This window comes from Oncorhynchus tshawytscha, linkage group LG01 (assembly GCF_018296145.1).
Source record: "Oncorhynchus tshawytscha isolate Ot180627B linkage group LG01, Otsh_v2.0, whole genome shotgun sequence".
Classification (NCBI taxonomy): Eukaryota; Metazoa; Chordata; class Actinopteri; order Salmoniformes; family Salmonidae; genus Oncorhynchus; species Oncorhynchus tshawytscha.
The window spans coordinates 4,978,034-4,990,533 of NC_056429.1; the positions used below are offsets into that span (position 1 = coordinate 4,978,034).

The 12,500-nt window shown below is 47.2% G+C and overlaps 1 protein-coding gene across 1 annotated transcript in view; it reads left to right on the plus strand.

Annotated features, from left to right (window-relative positions):
- Positions 1–12,500, plus strand: part of LOC112241608 (synaptotagmin-7-like) — a 160,328-nt gene that overhangs the window by 10,341 nt on the left and 137,487 nt on the right. Inside the window, exon 2 of the mRNA XM_042320786.1 lies at positions 869–1,315. Within this exon, the coding sequence (XP_042176720.1) occupies positions 869–1,315 (447 nt within the window). The remainder of the gene's footprint in view (positions 1–868; positions 1,316–12,500) is intronic.

Genomic DNA, 12,500 nt, shown 5'->3' on the forward strand with positions numbered 1-12,500 from the left:
ACTACTATCTCTGCTACTACTATCTTTTCCTCTGCTATCTCTACTACTACTATCTCTGCTACTACTATATCTGCTACTACTATCTCTGCTACTACTACTATCTCTGCTACTACTATCTCTTCTACTGCTATCTCTGCTACTGCTGTTACTGGTGCTGTCTCACCCTGCTCTCTTTTTCTCTCCTCCTCCTCCTCTCCCCGGCTCCTCCCGCAACTGCCTCTCCTTTCTTCCGTTTGTCCCCCGCCCACCAACATCGGTTTCTCCCTTCTTCCATTTGTCCCCCGCCCACCAACATCGGTTTCTCCCTTCTTCCATTTGTCCCCCGCCCACCAACATCGGTTTCTCCCTTCTTCCATTTGTCCCCCGCCCACCAACATCGGTTTCTCCTTCTTCCATTTGTCCCCCGCCCACCAACATCGGTTTCTCCCTTCTTCCATTTGTCCCCCGCCCACCAACATCGGTTTCTCCCTTCTTCCATTTGTCCCCCGCCCACCAACATCGGTTTCTCCCTTCTTCCATTTGTCCCCCGCCCACCAACATCGGTTTCTCCCTTCTTCCGTTTGTCCCCCGCCCACCAACATCGGTTTCTCCCTTCTTCCATTTGTCCCCCGCCCACCAACATCGGTTTCTCCCTTCTGTCCTGTACCTCCTTACATCTTCCCCTCTCATGATTCCTTCTCTCTCCTCCACTCTTGTCTGTCTCTCTGTCCCCTCAACCATTCATGTCCTTGCTCTCCAATCTCTCCTTCTCCCTCCCATCCTCCTCCTCCCTCCTCCGCTCTCCTTCTCCCGGCCCTGCTCCTCCTCCTCCCTCCTCCTACTACTCCTCCCCTTGCTCCCTCCCCTTCCTGCTGCTCTGCTCTCCCAGCTTTGGAGACTCAGTAGGTGCTCTGTCCTCTGCCTCCACCCTGGATCCCCTCCCCTCAGCTGGGCCGCTGGCCCGGCCACGCACCCTGCTACGTCAGCAGAGTCTCCAGCAGCCATTCATCCACCCACCTGCCCCAAGCCTCACCCAGCTCCCACCCACCTCCTCACAGAGCCTGGGAGAGCTATACCAGGTAACCCCGCCGGGGCACGGCCATCCTGGGGGAGGCGGGGGCAGTGAAGGAGGTGGGGTAGGAGGTGGGGTAGGAGGTGGGGGCAATCGAGGAGGTCCCAGGAGGGTGCGAGGGAGCCCTGCAGGGGCAGGCACTTCACAATACAGAGGAGGAGGAGGAGGAGGAGGAGGAAGAGGAGGAGGAGGAGGAAATCCTGGCTCCTGGGATCACATGATGGGCCAGTTGAAAAACAGAGGCCTGGATGCCAAGTCCTTCCTGTGAGTCTCTCTCTGTTTCTTCTTTTTCCTCTGTCTGGGTTGTGACTGTCTCTGTCTGGGTTGTGACTGTCTCTGTCTGGGTTGTGAATGTCTCTGTCTGACTTGGTAACCCTCTCTGTCTGGGTTGTGACTGTCTCTGTCTGGGTTGTGACTGTCTCTGTCTGACTTGGTAACCGTTTCTGTCTGGGTTGTGACTGTCTCTGTCTGGGTTGGTAACCCTCTCTGTCTGGGTTGGTAACCGTTTCTGTCTGGGTTGTGACTGTCTCTGTCTGACTTGGTAACCCTCTCTGTCTGACTTGGTAACCCTCTCTGTCTGGGTTGGTAACCGTTTCTGTCTGGGTTGTGACTGTCTCTGTCTGACTTGGTAACCCTCTCTGTCTGACTTGGTAACCGTTTCTGTCTGGGTTGTGACTGTCTCTGTCTGGGTTGTGACTGTCTCTGTCTGACTTGGTACCCCTCTCTGTCTGACTTGGTAACCCTCTCTGTCTGACTTGGTAACCCTCTCTGTCTGGGTTGGTAACCGTTTCTGTCTGGGTTGTGACTGTCTCTGTCTGGGTTGTGACTGTCTCTGTCTGACTTGGTAACCCTCTCTGTCTGACTTGGTAACCCTCTCTGTCTGACTTGGTAACCCTCTCTGTCTGGGTTGTGACTGTCTCTGTCTGACTTGGTAACCCTCTCTGTCTGGGTTGGTAACCGTTTCTGTCTGGGTTGTGACTGTCTCTGTCTGGGTTGTGACTGTCTCTGTCTGACTTGGTAACCCTCTCTGTCTGACTTGGTAACCCTCTCTGTCTGACTTGGTAACCCTCTCTGTCTGGGTTGGTAACCCTCTCTGTCTGGGTTGTGACTGTCTCTGTCTGGGTTGTGACTGTCTCTGTCTGACTTGGTAACCCTCTCTGTCTGGGTTGGTAACCCTCTCTGTCTGGGTTGACTGTCTCTGTCTGGGTTGGTAACCGTTTCTGTCTGGGTTGTGACTGTCTCTGTCTGACTTGGTAACCCTCTCTGTCTGGGTTGGTAACCGTTTCTGTCTGGGTTGTGACTGTCTCTGTCTGACTTGGTAACCCTCTCTGTCTGACTTGGTAACCCTCTCTGTCTGGGTTGTGACTGTCTCTGTCTGACTTGGTAACCCTCTCTGTCTGGGTTGGTAACCCTCTCTGTCTGACTTGATAACCCTCTCTGTCTGGGTTGTGACTGTCTCTGTCTGACTTGGTAACCCTCTCTGTCTGGGTTGTGACTGTCTCTGTCTGACTTGGTAACCCTCTCTGTCTGGGTTGTGACTGTCTCTGTCTGGGTTGTGACTGTCTCTGTCTGACTTGATAACCCTCTCTGTCTGGGTTGTGACTGTCTCTGTCTGACTTGGTAACCCTCTCTGTCTGGGTTGTGACTGTCTCTGTCTGGGTTGTGACTGTCTCTGTCTGACTTGGTAACCCTCTCTGTCTGGGTTGTGACAATCTCTGTCTGACTTGATAACCCTCTCTGTCTGGGTTGTGACTGTCTCTGTCTGACTTGGTAACCGTTTCTGTCTGGGTTGTGACTGTCTCTGTCTGACTTGGTAACCCTCTCTGTCTGACTTGGTAACCCTCTCTGTCTGACTTGGTAACCGTTTCTGTCTGGGTTGTGACTGTCTCTGTCTGACTTGGTAACCGTTTCTGTCTGGGTTGTGACTGTCTCTGTCTGACTTGGTAACCGTTTCTGTCTGGGTTGTGACTGTCTCTGTCTGACTTGGTAACCGTTTCTGTCTGGGTTGTGACTGTCTCTGTCTGACTTGGTAACCGTTTCTGTCTGGGTTGTGACTGTCTCTGTCTGACTTGGTAACCCTCTCTGTCTGGGTTGTGACTGTCTCTGTCTGACTTGGTAACCCTCTCTGTCTGACTTGGTAACCCTCTCTGTCTGGGTTGTGACTGTCTCTGTCTGACTTGGTAACCCTCTCTGTCTGACTTGGTAACCCTCTCTGTCTGGGTTGTGACTGTCTCTGTCTGACTTGGTAACCCTCTCTGTCTGACTTGGTAACCCTCTCTGTCTGGGTTGTGACTGTCTCTGTCTGACTTGGTAACCGTTTCTGTCTGGGTTGTGACTGTCTCTGTCTGACTTGGTAACCGTTTCTGTCTGGGTTGTGACTGTCTCTGTCTGACTTGGTAACCCTCTCTGTCTGGGTTGTGACTGTCTCTGTCTGACTTGGTAACCCTCTCTGTCTGACTTGGTAACCCTCTCTGTCTGGGTTGTGACTGTCTCTGTCTGACTTGGTAACCCTCTCTGTCTGACTTGGTAACCCTCTCTGTCTGACTTGGTAACCCTCTCTGTCTGGGTTGTGACTGTCTCTGTCTGACTTGGTAACCCTCTCTGTCTGACTTGGTAACCCTCTCTGTCTGGGTTGTGACTGTCTCTGTCTGACTTGGTAACCCTCTCTGTCTGACTTGATAACCCTCTCTGTCTGGGTTGTGACAATCTCTGTCTGGGTTGTGACTGTCTCTGTCTGACTTGGTAACAATCTCTGTCTGGGTTGTGACTGACTCTGTCTGAGTTGTGATTGTCTCTGTCTGAGTTGGTTGGTAATTCCCTGATACCATGTCTTTAAACACCACTCCCTGATACCATGTCTTTAAACACCACTCCCTGATACCATGTCCTTAAACACCACTCCCTGATACCATGTCTTTAAACATGTTGTTGTCTGTTGTCATATCATTTCCTTCCTTCATTTCGGTGTAGTGAACCTTGACTGTCTGTTGTCATATCATTTCCTATCTTCATTTTGGTGTAGTGATCTTTGACTGTCTGTTTATTTTAAATGTTTCTGTTTTCTTGTCTTTTCTACTTGGTGTTCGGGGTCCTGCTTCTGACGTCCAGGGAAGGATATTACATAGCGTTGACATTGTGTGTGTGTGTGTGTGTGTGTGTGTGTGTGTGTGTGTGCGTGCGTGTGTGTCTGTGAGTGTGTGTGTATGTGTGTATATGTGCGTGCGCATGTGCGCGTGTGTGTGTGTGTGTGTGTGTGTGTGTGTGCGTGTGTGTGCACGTTTCTGACTATTTTCATACGATACACACAGAGTACATATGAAGTGTCAAACGACCTCTAGTGTAGGACAACCTATTGAAGTTAATGTCCAGATATAGATGCAGAGAGAGATTAGAAGTCAGGCAATTCTTATTATAACACAGAGGATGTAGCTAGATAGATTGCGGCTAGATAGATGAGATGGATCGTAGCAGCTAGATAGATGAGATGGATCGTAGCAGCTAGATAGATGAGATGGATCGTAGCAGCTAGATAGATGAGATGGATCGTAGCAGCTAGATAGATGAGATGGATCGTAGCAGCTAGATAGATGAGATGGATCGTAGCAGCTAGATAGATGAGATGGATCGTAGCAGCTAGATAGATGAGATGGATCGTAGCAGCTAGATAGATGAGATGGATCGTAGCAGCTAGATAGATGAGATGGATCGTAGCAGCTAGATAGATGAGATGGATCGTAGCAGTTAGATAGATGACAGGGTTGGTAGCAGCTAGATAGATGACAGGGTTGGTAGCAGCTAGATAGATGACAGGGTTGGTAACAGTTAGATAGATGACAGGGTTGGTAACAGTTAGATAGATGACAGGGTTGGTAGCAGCTAGATAGATGACAGGGTTGGTAGCAGCTAGATAGATGACAGGGTTGGTAACAGTTAGATAGATGACAGGGTTGGTAGCAGCTAGATAGATGACAGGGTTGGTAACAGTTAGATATATGACAGGGTTGGTAGCAGCTAGATAGATGACAGGGTTGGTAACAGTTAGATAGATGACAGGGTTGGTAGCAGTTAGATAGATGACAGGGTTGGTAGCAGCTAGATAGATGACAGGGTTGGTAACAGCTAGATAGATGACAGGGTTGGTAACAGTTAGATAGATGACAGGGTTGGTAGCAGTTAGATAGATGACAGGGTTGGTAGCAGTTAGATAGATGACAGGGTTGGTAGCAGTTAGATAGATGACAGGGTTGGTAGCAGTTAGATAGATGACAGGGTTGGTAGCAGTTAGATAGATGACAGGGTTAGTAGCAGTTAGATAGATGACAGGGTTGGTAGCAGCTAGATAGATGACAGGGTTAGTAGCAGCTAGATAGATGACAGGGTTGGTAGCAGCTAGATAGATGACAGGGTTGGTAGCAGCTAGATAGATGACAGGGTTGGTAGCAGCTAGATAGATGACAGGGTTGGTAGCAGTTAGATAGATGACAGGGTTAGCAGTTAGATAGATGACAGGGTTGGTAGCAGCTAGATAGATGACAGGGTTGGTAGCAGCTAGATAGATGACAGGGTTGGTAGCAGCTAGATAGATGACAGGGTTGGTAGCAGCTAGATAGATGACAGGGTTGGTAGCAGCTAGATAGATGACAGGGTTGGTAGCAGCTAGATAGATGACAGGGTTGGTAGCAGCTAGATAGATGACAGGGTTGGTAGCAGCTATAGATGACAGGGTTGGTAGCAGCTAGATAGATGACAGGGTTGGTAGCAGCTAGATAGATGACAGGGTTGGTAGCAGCTAGATAGATGACATGGTTCATAGCAGCTAGATAGATGACAGGGTTGGTAGCAGCTAGATAGATGAGATAGACAGGGTTGGTAGCAGCTAGATAGATGACAGGGTTGGTAGCAGCTAGATAGATGACAGGGTTGGTAGCAGCTAGATAGATGACAGGGTTGGTAGCAGCTAGATAGATGACAGGGTTGGTAGCAGCTAGATAGATGACAGGGTTGGTAGCAGATAGATAGATGACGGGGTTGGTAGCAGCTAGATAGATGACATTGGATCATAGCAGCTAGATAGATGACAGGGTTGGTAGCAGTTAGATAGATGACAGGATCATAGCAGCTAGATAGATGACAGGGTTGGTAGCAGCTAGATAGATGACAGGGTTGGTAGCAGCTAGATAGATGACAGGGTTGGTAGCAGTAGATAGATGACAGCAGCTAGATAGATGACAGGGTTGGCAGCTAGATAGACAGGGTTGGTAGCAGTTAGATAGATGACAGGGTTGGTAGCAGTTAGATAGATGACAGGGTTGGTAGCAGCTAGATATATGACAGGGTTGGTAGCAGCTAGATAGATGACAGGGTTGGTAGCAGCTAGATAGATGACAGGGTTGGTAGCAGCTAGATAGATGACAGGGTTGGTAGCGGCTAGATAGATGACGGGGTTGGTAGCAGCTAGATAGATGACATGGATCATAGCAGCTAGATAGATGACAGGGTTGGTAGCAGTTAGACAGATGACATGGATCATAGCAGCTAGATAGATGACAGGGTTGGTAGCGGCTAGATAGATGACAGGGTTGGTAGCAGCTAGATAGATGACAGGGTTGGTAGCAGCGAGATAGATGACGGGGTTGGTAGCAGCTAGATAGATGACAGGGTTGGTAGCAGCTAGATAGATGACAGGGTTGGTAGCAGCTAGATAGATGACAGGGTTGGTAGCAGTTAGATAGATGACGGGGTTGGTAGCAGCTAGATAGATGACAGGGTTAGTAGCAGCTAGATAGATGACAGGGTTGGTAGCAGTTAGATAGATGAGATGGATCGTAGCAGTTAGATAGATGACAGGGTTGGTAGCAGCTAGATATATGACAGGGTTGGTAGCAGCTAGATATATGACAGGGTTGGTAGCAGCTAGATAGATGACAGGGTGAGTAGCAGTTAGATAGATGAGATGGATCGTAGCAGCTAGATTTATGACAGGGTTGGTAGCAGCTAGATAGATGACAGGGTTGGTAGCAGCTAGATAGATGACAGGGTTGGTAACAGCTAGATAGATGACAGGGTTGGTAGCAGTTAGATAGATGACAGGGTTGGTAGCAGTTAGATAGATGACAGGGTTGGTAGCAGCTAGATAGATGACAGGGTGAGTAGCAGTTAGATAGATGAGATGGATCGTAGCAGCTAGATAGATGAGATGGATCGTAGCAGCTAGATAGATGACAGGGTTAGTAGCAGTTAGATAGATGAGATGGATCGTAGCAGCTAGATTTATGACAGGGTTGGTAGCAGTTAGATAGATGACAGGGTTGGTAACAGCTAGATAGATGACAGGGTTAGTAGCAGCTAGATAGATGACAGGGTTGGTAGCAGTTAGATAGATGACAGGGTTGGTAGCAGCTAGATAGATGACAGGGTTGGTAACAGTTAGATAGATGACAGGGTTGGTAACAGCTAGATAGATGACAGGGTTGGTAGCAGCTAGATAGATGACAGGGTTGGTAGCAGTTAGATAGATGACAGGGTTGGTAACAGCTAGATAGATGACAGGGTTGGTAACAGCTAGATAGATGACAGGGTTGGTAACAGCTAGATAGATGACAGGGTTGGTAGCAGTTAGATAGATGACATGGATCATAGCAGCTAGATAGATGACAGGGTTGGTAGCAGCTAGATATATGACAGGGTTGGTAGCAGCTAGATAGATGACAGGGTTGGTAGCAGCTAGATAGATGACAGGGTTGGTAACAGCTAGATAGATGACAGGGTTGGTAGCAGCTAGATAGATGACAGGGTTGGTAGCAGCTAGATAGATGACAGGGTTGGTAGCAGCTAGATAGATGACAGGGTTGGTAGCAGTTAGATAGATGACAGGGTTGGTAGCAGTTAGATAGATGACAGGGTTGGTAACAGCTAGATAGATGACAGGGTTGGTAGCAGCTAGATAGATGACAGGGTTAGTAGCAGCTAGATAGATGACAGGGTTAGTAGCAGCTAGATAGATGACAGGGTTAGTAGCAGTTAGATAGATGACAGGGTTAGTAGCAGCTAGATAGATGACAGGGTTGGTAGCAGTTAGATAGATGAGATGGATCGTAGCAGTTAGATAGATGACAGGGTTGGTAGCAGCTAGATATATGACAGGGTTGGTAGCAGCTAGATATATGACAGGGTTGGTAGCAGTTAGATAGATGACAGGGTTGGTAGCAGTTAGATAGATGACAGGGTTGGTAGCAGCTAGATAGATGAGATGGATCGTAGCAGCTAGATTTATGACAGGGTTGGTAGCAGCTAGATAGATGACAGGGTTGGTAGCAGCTAGATAGATGACAGGGTTGGTAACAGCTAGATAGATGACAGGGTTGGTAGCAGTTAGATAGATGACAGGGTTGGTAGCAGTTAGATAGATGACAGGGTTGGTAGCAGCTAGATAGATGACAGGGTTAGTAGCAGTTAGATAGATGAGATGGATCGTAGCAGCTAGATAGATGAGATGGATCGTAGCAGCTAGATAGATGACAGGGTTAGTAGCAGTTAGATAGATGAGATGGATCGTAGCAGCTAGATTTATGACAGGGTTGGTAGCAGTTAGATAGATGACAGGGTTGGTAACAGCTAGATAGATGACAGGGTTAGTAGCAGCTAGATAGATGACAGGGTTGGTAGCAGTTAGATAGATGACAGGGTTGGTAACAGCTAGATAGATGACAGGGTTGGTAACAGCTAGATAGATGACAGGGTTGGTAACAGCTAGATAGATGACAGGGTTGGTAGCAGCTAGATAGATGACAGGGTTGGTAACAGCTAGATAGATGACAGGGTTGGTAACAGCGAGATAGATGACAGGGTTGGTAACAGCTAGATAGATGACAGGGTTGGTAACAGCTAGATAGATGACAGGGTTGGTAGCAGTTAGATAGATTACATGGATGATAGCAGCTAGATAGATGACAGGGTTGGTAGCAGCTAGATATATGACAGGGTTGGTAGCAGCTAGATAGATGACAGGGTTGGTAGCAGCTAGATAGATGACAGGGTTGGTAACAGCTAGATAGATGACAGGGTTGGTAGCAGCTAGATAGATGACAGGGTTGGTAGCAGCTAGATAGATGACAGGGTTGGTAGCAGCTAGATAGATGACAGGGTTGGTAACAGCTAGATAGATGACAGGGTTGGTAGCAGCTAGATAGATGACAGGGTTGGTAGCAGTTAGATAGATGACAGGGTTGGTAACAGCTAGATAGATGACAGGGTTGGTAGCAGCTAGATAGATGACAGGGTTGGTAGCAGCTAGATATATGACAGGGTTGGTAGCAGTTAGATAGATGACAGGGTTGGTAGCAGCTAGATAGATGACAGGTTGGGTAACAGCTAGATAGATGACAGGGTTGGTAGCAGCTAGATAGACGAGATGGATCGTAGCAGCTAGATAGATGAGATGGATCGTAGCAGCTAGATAGATGACAGGGTTGGTAGCAGCTAGATAGACGAGATGGATCGTAGCAGCTAGATAGATGAGATGGATCGTAGCAGCTAGATAGATGACAGGGTTGGTAGCAGCTAGATAGATGAGATGGATCGTAGCAGCTAGATAGATGACAGGGTTGGGTAACAGCTAGATAGATGACAGTGTTATCAGCAGCTAGATAGATGAGATGGATCGTAGCAGCTAGATTGATGACAGGGTTGGTAGCAGTTAGATAGATGACAGGGTTAGTAGCAGCTAGATAGATGAGATGGATCGTAGCAGCTAGATTTATGACAGGGTTGGTAGCAGTTAGATAGATGACAGGGTTGGTAGCAGCTAGATAGATGACAGGGTTGGTAGCAGTTAGATAGATGACAGGGTTGGTAGCAGCTAGATAGATGACAGGGTTGGTAACAGCTAGATAGATGACAGGGTTGGAAGCAGCTAGATAGATGACAGGGTTGGAAGCAGCTAGATAGATGAGATGGATCGTAGCAGCTAGATTTATGACAGGGTTGGTAGCAGTTAGATAGATGACAGGGTTGGTAGCAGCTAGATAGATGACAGGGTTGGTAGCAGTTAGATAGATGACGGGGTTGGTAACAGCTAGATAGATGACAGGGTTGGTAACAGCTAGATAGATGACAGGGTTGGAAGCAGCTAGATAGATGAGATGGATCGTAGCAGCTAGATTTATGACAGGGTTGGTAGCAGCTAGATAGATGACAGGGTTGGTAGCAGTTAGATAGATGACAGGGTTGGTAGCAGCTAGATAGATGACAGGGTTGGTAACAGTTAGATAGATGAGATGGATCGTAGCAGCTAGATTTATGACAGGGTTGGAAGCAGCTAGATAGATGACAGGGTTGGTAGCAGCTAGATAGATGACATGGATCATAGCAGCTAGATAGATGACAGGGTTGGTAGCAGCTAGATAGATGACAGGGTTGGTAGCAGCTAGATAGATGACAGGGTTGGTAGCAGCTAGATAGATGACAGGGTTAGTAGCAGCTAGATAGATGACAGGGTTAGTAGCAGTTAGATAGATGACAGGGTTGGTAGCAGCTAGATAGATGACAGGGTTAGTAGCAGCTAGATAGATGACAGGGTTAGTAGCAGCTAGATAGATGACAGGGTTGGTAGCAGCTAGATAGATGACAGGGTTGGTAGCAGTTAGATAGATGACAGGGTTGGTAGCAGCTAGATAGATGACAGGGTTGGTAGCAGCTAGATAGATGACAGGGTTGGTAGCAGCTAGATAGATGACAGGGTTGGTAGCAGCTAGATAGATGACAGGGTTGGTAGCAGCTAGATAGATGACAGGGTTGGTAGCAGCTAGATAGATGACAGGGTTGGTAGCAGCTAGATAGATGACAGGGTTGGTAGCAGCTAGATAGATGACAGGGTTGGTAGCAGCTAGATAGATGACAGGGTTGGTAGCAGCTAGATAGATGACAGGGTTGGTAGCAGCTAGATAGATGACAGGGTTGGTAGCAGCTAGATAGATGACAGGGTTAGTAACAGCTAGATAGATGACAGGGTTAGTAGCAGCTAGATAGATGACAGGGTTGGTAGCAGCTAGATAGATGACAGGGTTAGTAGCAGCTAGATAGATGACAGGGTTGGTAGCAGCTAGATAGATGACAGGGTTGGTAGCAGCTAGATAGATGACAGGGTTGGTAGCAGCTAGATAGATGACAGGGTTGGTAGCAGCTAGATAGATGACAGGGTTGGTAGCAGCTAGATAGATGACAGGGTTGGTAGCAGCTAGATAGATGACAGGGTTGGTAGCAGCTAGATAGATGACAGGGTTGGTAGCAGCTAGATAGATGACAGGGTTGGTAACAGCTAGATAGATGACAGGGTTGGTAACAGCTAGATAGATGACAGGGTTGGTAGCAGCTAGATAGATGACAGGGTTGGTAGCAGCTAGATAGATGACAGGGTTAGTAGCAGCTAGATAGATGACAGGGTTGGTAGCAGCTAGATAGATGACAGGGTTAGTAACAGCTAGATAGATGACAGGGTTAGTAACAGCTAGATAGATGACAGGGTTGGTAGATGACCGTTCAAGAGTTTGACCTTTTAGCACATTTTTAAAAGCCATTTTGAATGTAAATAAGTATTTGGAAGAGGTGTGTCTCTCTGTGTGTGTGTGTGTGTGTGTGTGTGTGTGTGTGTGTGTGTGTGTGTGTGTGTGTGTGTGTGTGTGTGTGTGTGTGTGTGTGTGTGTGTGTGTAGAGGACCGTCTGTAAGCAGGAAGCTGTAGGTAGGACATGATCAAACCCTTGTAATTTACACCCACACACACACACGCACACACACACTCTCACACACACACACACACACACACACACACACACACACACACACACACTCACACACAAAACAGACACAGCAAGTGTCTGTATAACATTAGCAGAGTCAGACAGCTATATAAATAAATTACCCTGAGTAGCTGCGATTTAGTGTTTGATGCAATCTGTCATCATTTTTTCTTTTAGAATTTCCATCTAGATTATATGATAAATGTAAATGTCACGGAGCGAAAATGTCAGGGAGAAGAGCTTCGCTATTTCTAAATGAAATTATTGTTATTTTCAAATACAATCTCTTTTTTTGCACTTTTTTGCAATGTACAAATGATTATAATTATGTCACGTTCCCCCGACCATCCGCGAGTTGCCAGGGCCTGGTTCAAATATATAGTGAATCTAGTTGCCTACCATGTAGACTGCATTAGTTTTAACGGGGGCCTAGTTCAAATATATAGTGAATCTAGTTGCCTACCATGTAGACTGCATTAGTTTTAACGGGGGCCTAGTTCAAATATATAGTGAATCTAGTTGCCTACCATGTAGACTGCATTAGTTTTAACGGGGGCCTAGTTCAAATATATAGTGAATCTAGTTGCCTACCATGTAGACTGCATTAGTTTTAACGGGGGCCTGGTTCAAATATATAGTGAATCTAGTTGCCTAC